Source organism: Truncatella angustata (assembly GCF_020726525.1).
Source record: "Truncatella angustata strain MPI-SDFR-AT-0073 chromosome Unknown BKA67scaffold_5, whole genome shotgun sequence".
Lineage (NCBI taxonomy): Eukaryota > Fungi > Ascomycota > Sordariomycetes > Amphisphaeriales > Sporocadaceae > Truncatella > Truncatella angustata.
In genome coordinates this window covers 1-20319 of record NW_025763385.1, presented here as the reverse complement: position 1 = coordinate 20319, position 20319 = coordinate 1, and the positions used below count along the sequence as shown (strand labels likewise).

The 20319-nt window shown below is 51.8% G+C and overlaps 7 protein-coding genes across 7 annotated transcripts; 4 read left to right on the top strand and 3 right to left on the bottom strand.

The window, feature by feature from the left end:
- The first annotated feature begins 16 nt into the window (after nucleotides 1-16).
- Nucleotides 17-1779, top strand: BKA67DRAFT_566676 (ribosomal protein L22/L17). The gene is made up of 3 exons (XM_046102912.1): nucleotides 17-348; nucleotides 412-1173; nucleotides 1236-1779. The coding sequence occupies exons 1-3, from the start codon at nucleotides 309-311 to the stop codon at nucleotides 1373-1375; spliced, it is 942 nt and encodes a 313-aa protein (XP_045956758.1). The 5' UTR covers nucleotides 17-308; the 3' UTR covers nucleotides 1376-1779.
- An 857-nt stretch (nucleotides 1780-2636) lies between these two features.
- On the top strand, nucleotides 2637-5269 carry BKA67DRAFT_566669 (uncharacterized protein). Its single transcript, XM_046102911.1, has 3 exons — nucleotides 2637-3535; nucleotides 3594-4093; nucleotides 4213-5269. The coding sequence occupies exons 1-3, from the start codon at nucleotides 2802-2804 to the stop codon at nucleotides 5001-5003; spliced, it is 2025 nt and encodes a 674-aa protein (XP_045956757.1). The 5' UTR covers nucleotides 2637-2801; the 3' UTR covers nucleotides 5004-5269.
- Nucleotides 5270-5722: 453 nt separating this feature from the next.
- On the bottom strand, nucleotides 5723-7594 carry BKA67DRAFT_566666 (aminopeptidase Y). The gene is made up of 2 exons (XM_046102910.1): nucleotides 6352-7594; nucleotides 5723-6295 (listed from the first exon to the last, which is right to left on the bottom strand). Exons 1-2 carry the CDS (start codon nucleotides 7342-7344, stop codon nucleotides 5777-5779), a joined length of 1512 nt encoding a protein of 503 aa, XP_045956756.1. The 5' UTR covers nucleotides 7345-7594; the 3' UTR covers nucleotides 5723-5776.
- A 1486-nt stretch (nucleotides 7595-9080) lies between these two features.
- BKA67DRAFT_659186 (DNA-binding protein) lies at nucleotides 9081-9886 on the bottom strand (the record flags this gene model as incomplete). The annotated part of the gene is made up of 2 exons (XM_046107406.1): nucleotides 9081-9692; nucleotides 9770-9886. 2 exons carry the CDS (start codon nucleotides 9884-9886, stop codon nucleotides 9081-9083), a joined length of 729 nt encoding a protein of 242 aa, XP_045956755.1.
- A 730-nt stretch (nucleotides 9887-10616) lies between these two features.
- BKA67DRAFT_646564 (P-loop containing nucleoside triphosphate hydrolase protein) lies at nucleotides 10617-12526 on the top strand. The gene is made up of 3 exons (XM_046105913.1): nucleotides 10617-10640; nucleotides 10815-12107; nucleotides 12162-12526. The coding sequence occupies exons 2-3, from the start codon at nucleotides 11082-11084 to the stop codon at nucleotides 12429-12431; spliced, it is 1296 nt and encodes a 431-aa protein (XP_045956754.1). The 5' UTR covers nucleotides 10617-10640; nucleotides 10815-11081; the 3' UTR covers nucleotides 12432-12526.
- Nucleotides 12527-12657: 131 nt separating this feature from the next.
- On the bottom strand, nucleotides 12658-14319 carry BKA67DRAFT_536217 (Rft protein-domain-containing protein; the record flags this gene model as incomplete). Its single annotated transcript, XM_046100126.1, has 1 exon — nucleotides 12658-14319. The coding sequence occupies one exon, from the start codon at nucleotides 14317-14319 to the stop codon at nucleotides 12658-12660; it is 1662 nt and encodes a 553-aa protein (XP_045956753.1).
- A 2681-nt stretch (nucleotides 14320-17000) lies between these two features.
- BKA67DRAFT_536216 (high-affinity glucose transporter) lies at nucleotides 17001-18731 on the top strand (the record flags this gene model as incomplete). Its single annotated transcript, XM_046100125.1, has 3 exons — nucleotides 17001-17104; nucleotides 17159-18338; nucleotides 18402-18731. The coding sequence occupies 3 exons, from the start codon at nucleotides 17001-17003 to the stop codon at nucleotides 18729-18731; spliced, it is 1614 nt and encodes a 537-aa protein (XP_045956752.1).
- Between the last annotated feature and the right edge of the window lie 1588 nt (nucleotides 18732-20319).

Here is a 20319-nt window from a genome sequence, read left to right as displayed (position 1 = left end):
ATGTACTAGTATTTACATAAGTTATTATGCTATTACATATATGTATGCATATACGCAGCCGGAGGGACGTGCCCCCCTGGCGCCCGGGCCCCAATCCAGGAAAGAGAATAAGTGGGGGTCCCTAATCAGTCGCGACGACGCATGGCCAGGGGACCGGCCGACTGGGACCTTGAATTTTTTGGAGCTTGGCCATCGCTTGAGGGTGAGACTGAGACCGAGAGTGACAGTTCGACGTTCCGAGTTCGCGACAGACAGACAGCTGAAATCTCAGAAAGCCTCCAGCTGTCGGACTCGTATATCAGCCCAGCATGAGTCTACATTTGCCGGCCAGAAGGCTGGCACAGACCGGTAAGTCCATAGACCTTCCAAGTCTTTCGTTGCTGGCCTGACCATTATCCCATGTCCATCCAGCCCGGTCTGGTCTCCTTCCCCATACACAACGCCGTTCAATATCATGGTTCAACTGGGGTGGAAGTGCGACCAAGAAGTCCGCTCTGACTGAGGAGCTCGACAAGCGGGATCAGCAAAAGAAGATCTTCGACAGGATGCAGGACCGGACAGCTGGCGAGTCCGTCTTCGATGAAGAGATCAAGAAGTCGGACGACGGCCAGAAGAAGTCCTCCTCCCCAGACGCACAGGTCGGCATGTCCCGCGCAAAGGAGCACATGCAGCGAGCCCTCGACCCCGATCCGAGGTGGAGAATACGTTGGCAGCGAAAGAAGGTCATGCAGATGGTCCGCAACGGCGGCAAGATGACCAAGGACCAGCGCATCAAGATGACCGAGAAGGAGCTCACCCAGAAGAGCGAGAACCTCAACACCAGCACCAAGAAGCTGATGTTCCTCACCCGCCAGATCCAAGGCAAGACCCTCGACGACGCCCTCACCCAGATGCGCTACAGCAAGAAGAAGACCGCCCCCGAGATCATCTACGTCCTCAACGAGGCCAGAGACAGAGCCATCGTCGGTCGCGGCATGGGTCTGGGACAGGTCAACGGCGAGGTTCTCGCCAAGCCGCGCAAGGTCCTGACCAAGGACGGCAAGTGGATTGAGGTCGAGGATCCCACCCGCTTATACATCGACCAGGCCTGGGTTGGAAAGGGTCAGAACAGGGGCATGAGGATACAGTATCACGCAAGAGGGCGTATGAGCAGGATGATCAAGCCTTCCGCCCGTAAGTCACCCGCACGAGATATTCCACCGACCTAGCGCTTACTAACGTGCAACCAACCAAAGACCTTACCATCGTTCTGAAAGAAGAGAAGACGAGACTACGCCTGCACGACGAGAAGGTTGAGAAGGAGGCAAAGGCGAAGCCCTGGGTCCACCTTCCCAACAGGCCAGTCACCGCACAGAGGCCATACTACAGCTGGTAATTTCATCATGACGCTGCTGCTGTCGACTGGGTCGGGAAAGGAGTGTACTGTACATACTCACCTGTAACAATAACTGTGCATTACACACTGTAATACAACATTGGAAGACAATTCCTTTTCTCCACCGCCAGCCTTTTACGTAGTGTTGCTGGGAAAGGAGACGTTTAATGGGATAACAAGCCAGCCTCTCAACATCATCGAAAGCGAATCGCAGTGGAATGTGCAGATGGTCACATCACGTCATATTTTCAAAGAATCTTCTTCCATTGTCAAACTATTGAGGCCCTCCATTGGAACTACAAGGCCTCACACCCCGATTCGGATACCATACACGTTTCTCATCTTGTGTATAGGACGAACTTCAAAGCCAACCACCTTGAGCTGAAACGAATTCTCCATCGGTCTTGATGGGGGGGGGGGGGGGGGGGGGGGAGCCAACAATATCTCCTCGCAGCCGGTTGCTGCTTGCCAGCGGTGCGAAAAGTCGGCCTTGTGTCCTACTAGGTTCACGCTCCAAATTGTTGTATAAATCAAAGTAGGCGCAAAGGGAGGGATACACAATCGAATGGCAGAGACCTCCGAGCCCGCCATGCCCGACACATATGCCTGCATCAAGAGCACCTCGGCCTGCGTAGCTTGCCTCAAAGTCCATCCGCATCGAATACAGTGATGATGCACAGGCTGTCGTCTACCGAAGTGGCAACGTCCTAGTCCATCATCAGTGATGCCGACCATGTACAAATAAAGTGATGGAGATGCGAATTGATGCGGGGTAGCGTTATTTGTAGATCCGAAAAGAGGAAAGCAAGGGGTGCCAAGCAGAGAAATATGCAGCCGCTCGCGAGACTATCGAAAACTGGCGGCCGTATGCGGCAGCGATCATCACGAATGCCGAACCCTAATTTCACATTTGTCAAAGGGAACTAGATACGAGCCAGTAGTGTCACTTGCCGAGACTATATGTATAGGCCAGACTGGACAACTAGTGGTATTGTAGCCCAAATCATTTGATATGAAGATTTTATGGCATTGCCCCTGAGATGCGGTAAGCTGCATGCGTCTTGTCACCTGTGCATGAGTTACCGAGCATGGCAGATTTGGTGTCGATCGCATGCATCCGGTGATTAATTGACACCCGACAACCAGGCCCCGAGCAGGCTGCTGCATGCCGCTGACACGATGTGACCGCGTTAGCCACTAGCAAGACGCATCTATAAGTCGAGACAGAGTCCCAGCCCAGACTCTCACCGTAATCTGCTGAGATCAAGTAGCCTTCGCGAGGTTATTCTGTGCCATATCAAGCGGAGTCTAATAGCAGTCAGTCCTATCATATATGAGCCTTTGTACGTTTGACGTCAAGTGTACAACTTGCGCAGACAAAAGATGTTGTTAGGGTCGACACTGTCCAGCCTCGCCGCGATAGTCTATGCTCTACCTATGTAAGTGTCCCATCGAGCATACCTATCACGTGGATATTGACCTAAGGTTCTTCAGAGCGGCTGCTACGCTACATCGGCACAACCCCATCCTCCCCAAACGCCAAGCCTTGGACACAGATTATGACTATGTAGTGGTAGGATCTGGACCAGGAGGTGGCCCTACAGCCGCTAATCTGGCAGTCGCTGGGTACAAAGTTCTCTTGATTGATGCCGGAGGTGATTCAGGCACAGCACTCGTGGAATCGGTTCCGGTCCTCTTCCCGTTTGCCACAGAATTCGCCGATACACAATGGGACTTCTACGCCACTCGTTCTCCAGACCCGGCTACCCAAGCCAAGACGGCAATCACGTCGTACCGTCTTCCCGATGGAAGCATCTACACCGGGCTCGACCCGCCGTCGGATGCCGTAGCCATCGGAACGCTCTATCCTCGTGCAGGTACACTGGGCGGCTGCTCCCGGCACAACGCCTTGATCGCGATTCGCGCGTTTGATAGTGACTGGACAGCCGTGGCTGACCGGACTGGAGACACGACATGGAGTGGTGCTACATTCCAGAGACTGTTCGAAGCCATCGAGCACTGCGACTATCTGCCCAACTCTGTGGTGGGCCATGGTTTCACAGGTTGGTTCTGGACCGAGGTCACCAGTCTCGTCACAGCTGTACAGGATCTGAAGGTAGTCAGTATCATTGTTGGCACTGCGAGTGCTCTCGGAAAGGGGTAAGTGGGGACAATTCAGACCAACACGACCGGTTGCAGGAAACTGACCTGGAGGCAGCATTACCGGCATACTCATTGGAACGGTTGCTGGGCTGGCCGAGATTTTGCTCAAAGATGTAAACGCGCCGGGTAGCACCATCAGCACTGGCCCCTACCAGATTCCCCTCTCAATGAAGAACTCGGTACGTGGCGGGGCTAGAGAGCACATCTTGGAGGTAGCCAACGCCGTCGACGGGAACGGTAACAGGAAATATAGGCTGGACATCAAGTTGAACACACTGGTGACCAAAATTCACTTCGACCAGAGCGCCAAGCCTCGGGCGACCGGCGTCGAATATCTTGAGGGGCAGAGCCTGTACCGGGCGGACCCTCGCTGGGAGAGCGGAAGTGCCACAGGACAAGGTATAGTGAATGCTTCCAAGGAAGTCATCATCGCCGGTGGTGCGTTTAACACACCGCAGATCCTCAAGTTGAGTGGTGTTGGGCCTAGGGCTGAACTTGAGAGCTTCGGTATCCCGGTCGTGGTTGATCTCCCTGGTGTCGGTGCAAACCTGCGTGGTAAGTAGGATTGCAGCCCCCTTTTGTCCCAATCTCACCCAAGGGGCATTTTCGAGGGACTCTCGTCTCGCCTTTCCCTTTGCATGTGCATAACCAGTCTCGACTGACATGGCATATAGACCATATCGAAGTGTCGACCATATTCAAAGCGTCGTCCAACTTCAGTATCATTGAGGGATGTACCCTTGCCCAAGGCTATCCCGAGGTACCCGACCCTTGCTTGGAGCGCTACCTCAACGGTGTAACACAGGTCGACAAGGGCATCTACGCGAGTAACGGTCTTGCCCTCGGCGTCGCTATTCGCTCTTCTGCTGCCGACCAAGCCGACCCAGACCTGTGGGTCTATGGCGGCCCTGCCAACTTCCCAGGCTTTTACCCACACTGGGCCGAGGCCGCCGTGGCCGATCACCGCCACTGGGTCTGGGTTAGTCTGAAAGCAAGCACGAAGAACCGCGCAGGTACCGTTACGTTGGCCAGCGACGACCCGCAGGATGTGCCGGTCATTGCGTTCAATACCTTCGAGGATGATCTGTCGGCGGATCAAGATCTGCAGGCGAGTTATGAAGGAATCAAGTTCGCAAGAGATGCTATGGACAAGATGATCCCGCTTGGTGGATCGTTCGTCGAGGAAAAGCCGGGCCGGGCTAATGCGCCGACCATAGATGATGTGAAGGAATATGCCAAGACGCAGAGTTTCGGGCATCATGCGTGTTGTACGGCGGCCATTGGAGGTGACGAAGACGAGGGCGCAGTCCTGGATTCTGCCTTCAGGGTCCGAGGCACCACAGGTCTGAGAGTTGTGGACGCCAGTGCTTTTCCGGTTGTGCCTGGGTTCTTCATTGCATTGCCAACTTACTTGCTTGCTGAGAAAGCCAGTGAGGCGATCTTGCGCGATGCTGCGGCATGGTAGTTCTTGGGGCACGGAGCAGCCATCATTGGGAGAGGTATTATTGCAGTTGCGATGAGTACATTTATTGTTAATATTATTGTAGCGAGGTAACGATTCCGTGCCTTTTTAATGAACGACGACCCGATGATGTTATCCAACTCACGCCAGAATTGTCGTGTGCTTTAATTGAGATCTATTCTTCTTGGATCTTCGTTCTTCAATTAGTCATGCCTTATGGTCACTTTGTTATTGCGACCAACGAATTCTTTTACTTTACTAGCTGTGCCGAAATATGCATGATGGTCAGTACTCATATGAGTACACCGATATCACGACGTCAATGCATGCGCAAGAGCCATTCAGACATCATGTGCATGTGAAGTGTGCTACATTGGATGGTATGATGTGGTCTTCGAGACCGCATCCACAAGGCAGTCATAATACAAAACCAGCCAATGTCCATAGTGTTCCTCACACAAGTAAAGCCATGACTTGAAACGGGAGGATGCCTTGCTCATTCGAGTGTGTTGTTTAGCCAAGAGCAGGCTTTATTTTGCAAGTCTTCGAGTTATCATCAACACACCTAAGACGATATTTACTGCGTACTGCCGCCAGTGGGACATGGTGGCCCTGCAAATCCTAATCAACGAAACCACTGAAGACTTCAAGCCATGAGTGGTGCTATATTCTCCAGGTCAACTGGTATATCATTCAAGAGCTGATACATATGATAGACTGGATTTTCACATTTTAACTAATAATAGTACTTATAATTATTACTATACTCATCTTATCTACAACTCATCATGATTATGTGCGCATGGGCCAAGATTAGAATGCGCATGGCTAGTCACGGTTCTTTTGACCGCCTTTGCCCGGTCAGCGGCCCATCTCCTCTGCACGATGTTCACTGGCGGAAGCGTGGCAAAGCTCAGAGCGTACTTGGCCACAGCGTCCGCAATTCCTTTCGAGATGGTCAAATAGGCGTCCTGCGCGAGATTGTCGATAGTATCGCCAGCCTGGTGGTAGTTGGGATCGTAGGATACGCCCACCTCACCGCCGAACAACGCTGCCTGCTCCGCAGTCTTGATACCGTCAGAGCCCGATGAGATACCTCCAGAAGGAATGCCGTTCTCTATGAATCCGGCATAGTCGGAGCGGCCGGTAAACGCATACGCGATGGACGGCGTGTTCTTAGTCTTGAAGTAGTCCTCAAAGGTCTTCTCGATGTCTCCCGACCCATTAGGGCCGCTGGAGTTGAAGGCATTCCCATCGCCGTCGTAGATACCGTAGATAAAGTTCGGACTGGCGATCTTTCGAGGGGGTCAGTGATATGCCACGCGAGAAAAGAAACTCCAAGGTAACTTACCATATCAAAGTTGAGATATGCTCGGATCTTAGCGAGCTCAGTTTCGGCTGTCGCAGAAGTGTTCAGTTGCTTTATGTAGTAGTAAGAGCCAAGCTTGCCGTACTCTTCAGCACTCCAAAAGCCAAATCGCACGGCATTCTTGATGGTGAATTTCGACAGAGCGGTGGCCACCGACAAAATTCCAATGGTACCGGACCCGTCATCGTTAATGCCAGGCCCAGCTGCTACGGAATCAGTATGTGCCCCTAACATGAGCACGTTATTTTTGTCTCCAGTCTTCGTTTCTGCAATGACATTGAAGGTCGTTCGGTTCTGTAGGACAGCATCAACCCCGAATTCTGCGATGACCTCTCCACTCTCGAGAGCTGCAATAAGAGTAATGCCCTGTTCTTGTGTAATGCCGACAACAGGCGCATAATCGTCGCTCACCGCGCCGAGAGTCCCGCTTACTTTGCCCTCCTGGTTGTTGTAGACGACGGCTGCTACGGCGCCAGCGGACTTTGCGTTGGTGGCCTTGGCCGCAAATGAACAGGTTCCTCTGGAAATCAATGCGACGCTCCCTTCGACCTCGGGAGGAAAATCAGTGACATCGCAGCCAAGGTTGGACACCAGCACCAACGGCGCACTGAATGTGCCGCCAGGACTATAAGTCATGCTTCCTGGCTCGTATTCAACGCCGTCGACAACCAGCGAGGCCTCTGCGGAATAGAAGAGCTCTACAAACGGCTGCTTGTGTACATCGTAATACCCCAGAGCGTTCAGCGTGTCGTAGATATAGTCGATTGTCAGGTTGTGACCAGCGCTGCCAAATGCACGGTTGCCATCACTGGCGTCCGCAATGTCCTGGAGTTTCTGAGACCCTGCGAGCAGGTCGTCGAGGTTGATGGACTCCTGCAGCGCATCCGAACTCACGTACGGCTTGCATTTTTCCTTGGCCAACGCAAAGGGTGCAAGCACCAGGGCTAGCGCTACGACCGAATCCGTGGACTTCATTGTGGCTCGGGCAGGAGGGGCTTGTGATGAAGATGCGGCAAAAAGATTCACCAGACCTCACAGCACGGCATGCGCACTATTTATACATCTTCCCCAGGTGCTTCAAGCTGCATCATGTTGTGCTATCGCAAGATACGATCTAGACTCGCTAGCTCCATGGGACAAGCCTCCCAATAGAGCAGCCCCCAGCGAGATGCTTCGTCGCGAGAGGTCGACGATGCCGGTTTGCATAATCAACTTCCTGAGTGGGTAAAGGTTCAAGTGAGCATTGCGGGGATTATCACTTGGCACACATTGCGTTTAACCAGCCTCATGCTTGGCTTTGCTTGGCAACAGTATTTTACCGATTGCCCTGCGGAACAATTATATATCAGCGTCACACGGTTTCAAACACATTTGTGTTTGTGATTACATTCCAGGCGAGCCTTGTGATTGGGACTTAACGTTATCGATCTACAGCCATTACATCGCAACTATCGCTCTTTCGCAGCACACTCCAGGAGTTGGGCATGGAGGATGGGGAGGAAGTGACAATGATACATACTGGTGTAATATGTATCCTGAGTACGAGCTGGCGGAACCATGAAAGTGAAATATCAGATTATGGAAGCGCGGTGGCAGTGTCAAACTTGGGCGACATCATGAATGATAGCATGGCCTGACCCATTCAAGTATTCCATCTGATTGCTGGAATGCCTTGTTCCTACCCGTACTATGTTGCACCTATACCTGTCGTTTATCGTGTCCGGCACTGCATCGTCTTGGTATTTTGGGTTACTGGCCAGAGCAGCGCTGGATAGCTCACCCTGCGGCTCAAAGCATCTCCAAAAATCTACTGGTAGATACTGTAGACTCAAACATCTTCTCCCATTCGAGACCGCCAAACTCCGCCTAGTGGAGTAGCGATTCAAAGTACATATCCTGCTCTGCTTCTTTCAGATCTATTGGCGCTAAAGGCCTGGAGTTGTTCCATGTCTTGGTTTCATGCCTATCCGCCACGTGTCGATTATACCGATGATGCTGGCTCACAATTCTCTCGTGTGGAGCTCTTCGGTGGGTGTGTTACGACTCACTCTGCGCTCTCCATGTTCGGGGCACCTGAAGTGACTGCCGGTTCTGCCATCATGGCTGCCTGCCTCGCTGTGACCACCTGCTTATTGCGAGAAGCGTCAGCACCTCCATCCGGAGTCGGTGGCCACTGTTCTTTGCCTCCAATAGCAAGTTCGGCTTTCAGGCAGGCGGAAGGTTGTTGACCAGGTGTGTAAGCATCGCGCCGAGATTAGCTAGGTGCGCAAGGTCACTACAGCACCATCCCACGGGCTGGATAACGATGCTGTTGATGATTAGTGGTTTTTTAGGTTGCAGATTGATTCAAACCTTTTTTTCTTTTATTTTTATTTTTTCCGGCAATGAGTCGTGCTCCTTTCGGCAAGCACGGGAAGGGGCAAGTTTGACAATAGTTTTACCAAAGAAGGTGCGCAACGGACTAACTGATTCCTGCTCGCGGTGCAGTCCACAACGGTGTGCAAGTCGTACAAATGAATCATTGACCGACTTTAGATAAAGCCACGATAGGACATTCTACACACATGCCTAGTGCACAACCGAATGCCCAGGCCCCCAACGCCAATGCCAGTGCCTTCAGAGATGTCATCTCGATGCTGCTGGCCAAGGATATATAAAGTACATTTGTCGAAGTGAAGAACACGCGGTTCCACGGGCGATTGGGCGATGGTCTACTCTCCCAGGCGATAACTCACGAGGGTCTCGACACGGTGGTTGCTCGTGCTGAAGCCTCTCAGCTGGACCTTCTCGCCGTTGACGATCTCTTTTGCGTCGGAATCGCCCCATTCGACAGGAACGTCACTGTCAGCGTCTGCGTAGACGAGGACATTGAAGGTGCAGTCGCCCTGGAGCTGTGGCAAGAATGTGACACTGGCGGTGATCTGGCGGAACAGAGCGGCAATCTCGGCTTGTATCTCGGCTTCAGTCTTGTCCGTGTCGGGGACGGTGCTGCCTTTGGCGGCCGCATCGACGTTCTCGTCTGCGGCGGGCGGCTCTTTCGATCTGGACTTGCTCGACTTGTTGAGGCTGCCAAAGATCTGCACGTCAAACTGCCACCTCTCGATGTGCTCGCCGGTATCCTTGTCTGTGATGACAATGACGAGCTTGCTGATCTTGCCGTGTTGCATCCACTTGTCTAGCTGGGACATGATCTTCTTGACGTATGCCTTGACCTGGTCATCAGCCGAGACCAGCATGTTGAGGCCATATTTCTTGACGGCGGTGAAGTCTTCGGCCGGGTAGACCCCACGTTGGAAGAGGATGGTATGGATGGAGTATTGAAACTGTAGGGCCGTTTGATTGTCAGTGTACTATAAGCAATACGCACCCCATATACACATCCATTTTCAGGTCAACTTACGAACTCGGCAACAAGTTTGGCGCTGCCTTTCAAGGCTAGTTTGTGGACCTTTGACTTGTCCTTGTCCTTGTCCTTTGTTTTGTCCTTTGACTTGGAAGAAGATATCTTATCGGCCATGGTGGATAAGATGTGGATGTGGTTGAGAGACTTTTGCTCTCTCTGTGTACTAAAGGTCAAGTGTACGATGGATGACCTGGAAACAAAGAGGGTGTTTCGTGGATTGCCCGATTGGTTTATTTACTTACTTTGGTCTCAGCTCAGAGAGAGGGTCGGACTGTTTGGCGGGGTGATGTGACGAGGGCAGCGGGGGAGCCGGGGGGAAGGGGAAGGGGGGTCCCTCGAAATGCAATTAATGAGGTAACTTGAGTAGTATCAGACACAGATCCGACAGTTCAGTTAAACAGCTAGACTACGCTATGTGATAAAATAGCATTGAGATATGTATGCGCAGTATATGCATATATCCCTCCTTTGAGGGGCAAACGGCCATGGGGGGCAAAACGGCAAACGGCAAACGGCAAAAGGCAAACGGCCAACAGCAAGCAGGACGGAACGAATGGAGACATCTTCTTATCGAACCAATGACAAGCTTATCTGCCTTATCGTACGAAAAGTCCCAGAATTTATTTTTTTATCAATCGCAGCTCAATTCGGGGTCCCTATCGTAAGTTCCGTCGCATTTGGCAACTGTCACAGATCCATTCTTTTTTAGATAGATTGTTTCTGTCTTGCTGCCTCGTTTTCGGGCTGTCCTTTTTTTTGCAATAGGCTTTTTGTTTGTTCGCAACTTGCAGCCATGTCCAAACACTCTCTAGAAGATGTCGAGGTCGAGGTCGACCTTCCTCGCAAGAAGTCCAAGAAGGACAAGAAGGACAAGAAGGCCAAGAAGGAGAAGCTGCGCGACCAAGCGTCCGAGTCCGTCCCTGCCTCTGCCTCTGCCTCTGCCTCTGCTTCTGCGGCCCCTACCCCCGTTGAGGATGCAATGGATGTAGACACGGACGTCAAGCAAGAAAAGAAGAAGAAGAAGGACAAGAAGGACAAGAAGGAAAAGAAGCGCTCCGGCCAAGACGTCGTAGAGAGCCCCGAAGCCGAGGCGGAAGCAGAGCCCGAGACCGCGGAAGAGCCCAAGGAGAAGAAGTCCAAGAAGGACAAGAAGGAAAAGAAGCGCAAGACAGACGATGCTGAAAAATCTACTTCAGAGCCGACCCCCGAGGTCGCCAACGCCCCAGTTGCCGCCATTGGCAATTATCAGCAACCCCCTGCTCTTTCTGCAGTTCCCGAGTCCGAAATCGCCTCCTTCTTGTCCACCCACATGATCACCATTACCGATCCGCTCTCTACCACAAACCTCAAGCCCATCACCCAGTTCACCCACTTGCCCTCCACTACTCTCGTCTCCAAGAACCCCTTCGCCTCCTTCAAGACTCCCACACCCATCCAAGCCGCATCATGGCCCTTTGGCCTGAGCGGTCGCGATATCGTCGGTGTGGCAGAGACGGGCTCTGGAAAGACCATTGCCTTTGGTCTTCCCCTCGTCGAGGCCGTCCTGGCCATGCCCAAGCCTGCCAGGGGCGCCGGCCGCATTAGGGCCGTCGTCGTCTCCCCCACTCGTGAGCTGGCCATGCAGACCAACGAGGAGCTGACCCGACTGACCGACCTCGTTGGCTTGAAGACGGTATGTGTCTATGGCGGTGCCTCCAAGGACGAACAGAGATTCTTGCTCAAGAAGGCCGACGTCATCGTCGCTACCCCCGGACGCCTCAAGGATTTCCTCGAGGAGGGCGCCATCAAGCTCGACAACACCCAGTTCGCCGTTCTCGACGAGGCAGATCGTATGTTGGACAAGGGTTTCGAGGACGACATCAAGCTCATCCTCGGCTCATGCCCCACCAAGGAAGGTCGCCAGACCCTCATGTTCACCGCTACATGGCCCATGAGCGTCCAGGCCCTCGCCTCCACCTTCATGAAGTCGCCCGTCAGAATCACCATTGGTAACAACGAGAGCGGTGACCTCAAGGCCAACGCTCGTATTGCGCAGACAGTCGAGGTCGTTGATCCTCGAGACAAGGAGCAGAGACTTCTACAGATCCTCAAGGCCCAGCCAAAGAACGACAGGGTCTTGGTCTTCTGCCTGTACAAGAAGGAGGCCACACGTGTCGAGGGCTTCCTACAGCAGAGGGGAATCAAGGTTGTCGGCATCCACGGCGACTTGAGGCAGGAACAGCGGACCAGGAGCTTGGACGCTTTCAAGAAAGGTGATACACCAGTCCTCGTTGCCACCGATGTTGCCGCGAGAGGTCTGGACATCCCCGAGGTCAAGCTGGTTGTCAATGTCACTGTAAGTATTATTCCTTCGCCCGCTACAGCCTTGCGCGATCTGACATGTTTCTAGTTCCCATTGACTATCGAGGACTATGTGCACCGTATTGGTCGTACCGGCCGTGCTGGCAAGACTGGTGTTGCCCTTACCCTCTTTACAGAGCACGACAAGGCACACTCTGGAAGCTTGATCAACATCCTCAAGGCAGCAAACCAAAATGTTCCTGATGATCTGCTCAAGTTTGGAACGACGGTCAAGAAGAAGGCCCATGGCACATACGGTGCTTTCTTCAAGGATGTCGATATGAGCAAGAAGGGTACCAAGATCACTTTCGATGACTAAATGCTTCACAGCCATGTTGATGGTTAGTATTACTGTAGATGAGAATTCACGGCGCATGGCGTTCGGTAGATAGTCTGCTCGGGTGTTGCACACATATATATATCATTTATCACTTTTGACTCAAACTTTTTGCCTGGTTTTCGCTCCATGCGCCATGGAGCGCGAGCCCGGACTCTATGCTTGCAAGTAAACCGCCACCTCAAAAATGACGACAGAACGGTGTACACTATCTGGACCCTCGGAAAGACTGATAGCCATCAATAAGCAGTCCCCTTTCCATGTATGCCATCAATGCAACGTAGGGAAGCGCCGAGCCTGCCACCTTGACCACATCTCGGTAGACATGATCTGAGACACCCCCAACAGATACATCGGCGACCTGGACTAGAGCCTGCCACAGCGCCGCGGTACTTAGGGCATAGATAGCGGACCCCCGAGGAACGACATCGGCCCAGCGGAAGGCCACGCCATTGCTGCCAAAATACTGCGATATAAATTTACCACTCCAGATAATGCGGCAGAGCATGTTGATGCCGTTGGCATACACCAGACCCACCGCCCCGAGATCCAGAACCCGTAGGAACACAAACCCGGCGACACCGAACATGACACTGAAGGCGCCCATCCAGACGCTCTGGCGGTGTACTTGACCCTCGGACGCCACAGAAGATACGAAGGCCTCGCTGACACCGTTGAGCGCCAGAAGCGGGATGTAGAGACAGTATTGGGCCAGGACCGCGCCCGCACCGCTTGCTGCCCACGACCTGCCCGCTATAATCTGGACGAGAAGAGGCGCGCCGAATGGACCGAGGGCGACAACGAGAATGCTCAGCAAGATGTAACATTTGAAGAGGGATTGGAGATTATCTCTTGCTTGGACGACCTTGCGCTTGCTTGTATTCGCCGGGTCTGACTTGTTCTTGTCGACGTCCGTCGAAGATGCAGCGGCAGAGAGCAGTTTGCTAAAGTAGTTCCGACTGCTCTCCTCCACTGGCTGGAAGACTAGTCGAGCCAAAAGACTGCCATAATTATTGGCAAGCGCATATACGCCCTGTGATTCGGGGCTTGATAGGACGGAGACGAGGAAGGTATCGCCCTGGGTGAGAATATGCTTCACGAATGACTGGGCCGTGAGGCTCGAGGCAAGCTGGAGAGTTGGTCTGTAGAAGTAGCCGAGGGTGTAGTCGGGCGTAGCCGCCCTCGCCGGTGCACTCGTCTTCTCGTCTGTGCGTGTTATCCTTTTGGGAAGCAGGGAGAATCTTTCAGACGAGGCCAGGCCCCACCCGTACCAGATGTAGACAGCCAGAAGAGCCGTACCGTATCCGAGCTGGCCCAGGGCGAACGGAAGTACACCCAGCTCTCGACCGGAGCGCCAAGCCCAGCTTGCCGCCCCGAACGTGACCAGACATCGGCAGAATGTGGCGATTGCCTCGGCGGCTGCACGGGGCCCAAAGCGAAGCCGATGTTGAAGAACCACGAATGCTGGCTCTGAGAGGAGCTCTACGATAGCAGCCAGCCCGTATATGTACAAGGCTGTGCTGAGGTAAGCGGTAGAAGCGGTCACGCTGTCGACGTAGTGTAGATAAGCACCGCCAAGGCCGGCGGCGGCGCCCAAGCCGAGGGCCAGGGCCAGATGTCCAACATTGACTACGGACTGGCTTTCATGACTGGTGCCTTGTCTCTGGATAGCAACACGCAGGCTTTCCCGGGCGAAGAACAGAACGGAGAGATAGTAGACCTCAAGCTGAGTTGAGACGCCGAGAAGCTGGGCAGTCAAGAAGCGGAGAAGCAGCTGGTTGGCCACGAAGGTTATGGCGCGCGAGACGATCTGAAGGACGATGAGCAGCGAGGCACCGCGGACAGCAGATGCCTGTTCTGATGCCGCCATTCCGATGCAGATATGTAGTGCATGCGCTCGTTGCGTCTAGACCGTTCGTCCCAGCAATAATGATCGAGGATGGGATTAAGATTGGTTGGCTTCCAATGCCACTGCCACTGCAGCATTAACGCGTCGTGTTGCCTAGAAAAGCTCGCTGAAATCCACTTGAAATTAACAACATAAAAAGAGGTGCTAGCTGGGTTGCATGCCGGGATCCATACTTTGGTACGTACAGAGTAGGTACAGGCCAGCAGAGAGGGCGACAATGCAGAGAGAGGTACGGGTCCGTACAGGTACTCGTACAGGTACCCAGGCAAACCGCTGAGACACAGACGCTAGAGCAGTTTGGGCTAGAAAACATCGCCTGCAGTCTTCCAGCTCCAAAGACTTATAGCCCAGGCCTTTCAGCTGGCAATTACTGTCTGAAAATTCAGAGCAGTGAGACATGCAACGTGCACAGCACGTTCGCCTTGCATCATTCCCAGCTGCTGTCATGTCCTCATCCAGATTGACCCGGCAAACCTAATACTAGTGATTGAGGCCTAGATGTACTCTATCGCGATACACAGCAGCTCAGAGGGCTGCGTTGCGTGGTCCCAGCAGGGTGGGTGGCTTTCCTCGCTCGAACCCTTTCCCCACACCCGGCGCGCTGCGACACACAACTTACTTTCTGTGTCTCTGAAGCGTCAACTCAAGTTGTCGCGTACATCGCATCGCCTACTGCAGTTGGTTGGTGTGCAAGCTGACCAGTATTCCCGCCTTCTCTGGCGGCCGTTGGGGCGTCCCGAGAAAAACGGCGAGCCTCACATGATGGTGGGGTTTGTTCCTCCTCGTCCACCCAGGCCAACGACTCCTGGTTTTGCAATCTGCATCGCGATTTAATACCGCCGAGGTCCCTCCTGGTCCGCTTTCCCCAAGTCCCCAGTTTGCGGAGAATAGTTCGAACCCCACCCAGTGCAGTGCAAGTGCGGAGGGAATACATACCACAGCACTACAGTATGTATGTACTTGATACTACGTGTAGTATGCACCATGATCTTACCTGGGCATCTATCCAACACAGTACTGTTCAAGCTGTGTTGTTCCCAGGTCTGGATCGAAGGCACATGAACACACGATGGTAGCAGTTTCCGGGGGTTTCCTTTCTAAGAGCAACTGCTCGCGTGCTTGGCTTGTTTAATTAAGGCTCGAGCTAAATTAACCTACCTTACTCCGCATATAAACTATTCCGCCTCATAGGTACATAGGTACATGGTAATATCTTCAGAATAATAAGAAGGAATGAGGGGTCAAAGAATGGGAGTTCGCACGCTTCTCCTATCATGGTGGACCTGAACGTTGTCATTGTCAAGTTGTCCCGTCACCATCTGCTGTAGCGTACGTTATGATCATGCTAATTATTCTTTAGCACATGATCTGCACATCTTAGCATGACTCGTGATTCACCACCCCCCAGTGATCGCCACTGTCATTTGAGGTACTACGGGATGTTTCTGTCCCTCTTGGGCCTTTCCTTTCGTGAATAGCGACGTGGTTGCAGTAGGAACATTATACAGCGTATGTTCCCGCCTTCAGCTACCAGATGGCAACGGGTTTACTTGCTTGGTCTACCCATTTCATTCTGATCAGGAATGTGAAGCTTCACGTCCCCGCGGCATACCCAACCAGGTAAACGGCTTGTCCGGTACTGTCCCTAGTTAGTATGGTCAAGGATTAAAAAACCCTGTTATACAGTATAGCTGCTCAATTGTTGGCTGCAAGCGCGGCACTTGGACACACCCCTGCTGCAACCCAACCCTGGCTACCCCGAGTCCACGCATTCATCGATGGAGCTACCGGTCTCGACCGTGCATCTCGCCAAATTCAAATGTGTCATGATATCATGACCACTATGTACTAAGTTGCAGTCAGTCGGATCACGAAATCACCGACGCCCCCAGGTTTACAAGATAAAATGGCTATGTATATTAGCGCATGAGACCGGGCCTCGTTAATCTCGATATCATCTCCTGCGGTTACGCTCTCGTATGGAGTCGAATCACCGCATCTTCACTCGCTCGTCACTGCGTCACCGCCATGGGGGAGAACCCGCTTGAGCGTTGTCGATTACTTGCAGTACGTAACTACACCGGGTTCGGCTGAGTGATTTATCTTTCGTGATTGGTCATGGATGCTCATGCTGTCCCTTTTCTCAATGGAATCCACCACTGTTGGAGTCGTTCTGGATTTTGCTGCACTGCATTCGGACCGGCCGTAGCAGCTAAATCCAACTCTAGTATAAGTCGATCATAAATTTAGTTTACTGCCAAACTTTAAACCATTCCTTGAGACTGCATCCGCGCAGGCTAGTAGGGGGCCTTTCTGCATGCATCTCTCCACGTTTAGTCTTCAAGCTAAACTAGCTTACCCCGGAAACTAATTTTGCTCAAGATCATTCTTAGCACGGTCGTCTCACGTTTGAGCATGGGCTGTTCTGACATCTAGTTTGCATCGAGTCTGCTCTGGTATCGTAGTAGTATCTTGGCTAGCCGTGACCCTGGGATGCCCTGCAGCTCATCCTCTATTTATATCAAGCATGATTCCCCTCTTCACAACCTCTTCCCCGACCATCATTTAACTGCTGAATTATTATTCGCAGAAAGGTCTGGCTGCCGTCTTTCTCATATCTACGCATATTAAATATAGCCACCATGGCTCGACGGCTTTCCATAACTAAACCCCCTGGCGAAGAAGGCAAAGCTTGGCCTGCCATTTGCATTGGCTTCTTCGTTGCTTTTGGTGGTGTTCTGTTTGGGTAAGTGTCCCAATACTGACAGGACGGACATTGTTCACTTACTTTTCATTGTAGATATGACACAGGCACCATCTCCGGTATTCTTGCCATGCCGTATTGGATGAGCCTTTTCTCTACAGGGTACCACAACCCACAGGGGCACCTGGATGTATCTCCACAGCAATCTTCAGCCATCGTATCTATTCTATCTGCTGGTACTTTCTTTGGTGCGCTGGGCTCCCCACTCCTGGCCGATAACATTGGTCGACGACTTGGACTTATTGGATCCTGTGTGGTTTTTATCCTGGGCGTCATTCTGCAAACTGCTGCAACCGCCATTCCGCTCTTCCTAGCAGGCCGTTTTTTTGCTGGCTTTGGAGTCGGTCTTCTCTCTGCAATGGTGCCTCTCTACCAATCCGAAACTGCCCCTAAATGGATCCGAGGTGCTATTGTTGGCGCATATCAGCTTGCCATTACTATTGGTCTACTATTGGCAGCAATCGTTAACTATAGCACACAATATCGAAATGACACGGGATCTTACCGCATTCCTATTGCCATTCAATTTGCTTGGGCATTGATCCTCATTGTTGGTCTGCTGCTTCTACCCGAAACGCCACGCTACCTGATCAAGAAAGGCAACCATGCCAAGGCTGCTCGGGCGTTGAGCAGGCTTCGACGACTACCAGCCGACTCCCCTGCCATCAAGGCCGAGCTCGACGAAATCAGCGCTAATCACGAGTTCGAGATGAGCATTGGCAAGGGTACTTATCTTGACTGCTTCAAGGGTCAGATGCTCAAGCGTCAGCTCACCGGTATGGGTCTTCAGGCGTTGCAGCAGCTCACTGGAGTCAACTTCATCTTCTACTACGGTACTCAGTACTTCAAGAACTCTGGAATCCAAGATGCCTTCGTCATTTCCATGATTACTTCGTGTATCAACGTTGTCTCTACCCTACCGGGACTCTGGGGCATTGATAAAATTGGTCGACGACCACTGCTTCTCTGGGGCGCCGTTGGCATGTGTGTCAGTCAATTCATTGTGGCCATGCTGGGCACCTTGACCACCGGCCAAGATTCTGCTGGAAACACGATCGTCTACAATCAGCCGGCACAGAAAGCCTCGATCGCCTTCGTGTGCATATACATCTTCTTTTTCGCATCTACCTGGGGCCCTTTGGCCTGGGTTGTCACTGGTGAAATTTTCCCACTGAAGACCCGAGCCAAGAGCTTGTCCCTTACCACAGCTAGCAACGTAAGTTACACGGTATTATACTATGTCCCGTGGGGCGGCCAGTTTGCTGACATGCTCGTTTAGTGGCTCTTGAATTGGGCTATTGCATACTCGACCCCCTACCTTGTCAACTATGGAGCAGGCTACGCCAACCTGCAATCAAAGATATTCTTCATTTGGTTCGGCTTCTGCTTCATTTGCATCGCATTCGTATACTTCTTCATTTACGAGACCAAGGGATGGTCCCTCGAGGAGGTGGATGAGATGTACAATGAGGTTAAGTCTGCGCCCAAGAGCAAGTACTGGACGCCTAAGACGACTTTCGCTCAAAGACAGAGCGTTGGAGGCCAGGGTGGCGTTTTGGGAGGTGAAAAGGCCGTTGGAGGTGATGAGTACGAACATAGGGAAGCATGAAGAATGAAACAATTACGATATGAGAGACATTTCCGGGATACGGTAGCATTGAATTTTGTGATGGTTTGCAATCTGTTGGCCTATAACTCGACTAACCTAGGTTAAGTTATTTATCTAAGCGGGGATGTAGCTTGATGTATCGATACGCATATATTTTCAAACAACGATATATCGTGTTCCCACGTTTACCTTGCTCCAGAATCCATACATAACTCGCAGGACATAATTTCGGACATGGGCTTGGCTTCAGACATGTATGCAATCAGTCCTAATTCCTGCCCATCCATTTTACATTGACCTCTGTTGTACATTTTGATTCCGCCCCTGGGTACGCCAGTGGGCCTCCATACGCACCTGGAATAATCCTACTTCTTGGGTGTAACTCGAACTACCAACCTTGTGGCTGGCGTGCCTGTTGCTATTGTTATTTCTATTGTTGTTATTATTATTATTATTATTATTATTATTATCGCATCAACTCGAACTCCCATCCACGATGTTGAACTGCCTCGCCCGAGGTAAGGAGACAACATGTCATTGCACTGCGCTAGCAGTGCGTTTTCCACATCGTGGATCTCTTAATACCGGCTTACGTTGACCATTTCTGTGGATGACGGCTCGATATTTAGAGGTGTAACTATGATCAAGGCATGAAATCAATGTAGCCTCCGCCGTTATATCTCCAGGCCATGGACATAAAAGCCTTTGAAGTCGTGTGAACTTGAACATTCATTAGTCTAGCTACAGTAACAACCTCCTTCATTGCGCATTATACTACTGAGTCCCACATTGAATTGCTTTTTTCCTTCTTCTCCATCCGGTGACTTCCAAAGTCATTCTGTCATATCGCAGTGGAGGTATACTGGATATTGAATATGAGATTCGTGGAGTGTTAGTATGTGTCACCTGGCTTCCTCGTGAGATTCAACGGACTAACGACAGCGTATGCGTTTTGTCAACCCCCACTCATTCAATCTCCAAGAGAACGCGTAAACACATAAACACTTAGCAGTTTTCGACTTACCCAATCAAGTGGCTAACATCCATGTCAACTTGGATACTCTCATGCATGCTTCACGGATTTTGGTCTGCCATCTAAGTGCCCATAATCCGACGGGTTGATCCGTGCACAACTCCTACGCGCCAGGTATCCATGTGGCATCACTGTTATCATGCAGGTCACCAGTGAGCCTTTCAGTCCATCAATAGGCTATCTTTGCTTGCTGCTGTGAGTTGCAGTCATCTCACTGGGTCTACTGAGTCTGTCGTCGGAATTGGGCCAGATTTCCTTAGTCTCGACTACCCAGAACTAGTAACATCCGTTTGTTATGTTTAAGGCCAATACAAAGAGATATCGCCTTGATCGTGAATGCGTAACTTTCTGTAGTAACCTGTTCTCGCAGACTGCCTTATATCATAATAGTCCAGCAAAAGTAGTGGTGAGGATAGCGTTCAGTCTCTAGTGAAACCGATGGGTTCGCGGACACTCAACTGAAAACCTCCATTGCCAGGTAGTATTCAGTTGGTGGCGTCTCGAGCCTGAAGTCACAGGCGGACAGAATCATCGATGAAACATGCAACGACTTAG

What these genes read in the sequence shown, in the direction of transcription:
- BKA67DRAFT_566676 (XM_046102912.1), top strand. Translation starts at nt 309, where the DNA reads ATGAGTCTACATTTGCCGGCCAGAAGGCTGGCACAGACCG. An exon ending in CAGAAGGCTGGCACAGACCG is followed by an intron (nt 349 to 411) that starts GTAAGTCCATAG and finishes ATGTCCATCCAG; the next exon opens with CCCGGTCTGGTCTCCTTCCC. An exon ending in GATGATCAAGCCTTCCGCCC is followed by an intron (nt 1,174 to 1,235) that starts GTAAGTCACCCG and finishes AACCAACCAAAG; the next exon opens with ACCTTACCATCGTTCTGAAA.
- BKA67DRAFT_566669 (XM_046102911.1), top strand. Translation starts at nt 2,802, where the DNA reads ATGCTCTACCTATGTAAGTGTCCCATCGAGCATACCTATCACGTGGAT. An exon ending in GCGAGTGCTCTCGGAAAGGG is followed by an intron (nt 3,536 to 3,593) that starts GTAAGTGGGGAC and finishes ACCTGGAGGCAG; the next exon opens with CATTACCGGCATACTCATTG. An exon ending in TGTCGGTGCAAACCTGCGTG is followed by an intron (nt 4,094 to 4,212) that starts GTAAGTAGGATT and finishes CATGGCATATAG; the next exon opens with ACCATATCGAAGTGTCGACC.
- BKA67DRAFT_566666 (XM_046102910.1), bottom strand. Translation starts at nt 7,344, where the DNA reads ATGAAGTCCACGGATTCGGTCGTAGCGCTAGCCCTGGTGCTTGCACCC. An exon ending in CATATCTCAACTTTGATATG is followed by an intron (nt 6,296 to 6,351) that starts GTAAGTTACCTT and finishes CCCCCTCGAAAG; the next exon opens with ATCGCCAGTCCGAACTTTAT.
- BKA67DRAFT_646564 (XM_046105913.1), top strand. Translation starts at nt 11,082, where the DNA reads ATGATCACCATTACCGATCCGCTCTCTACCACAAACCTCAAGCCCATC. An exon ending in AGCTGGTTGTCAATGTCACT is followed by an intron (nt 12,108 to 12,161) that starts GTAAGTATTATT and finishes ACATGTTTCTAG; the next exon opens with TTCCCATTGACTATCGAGGA.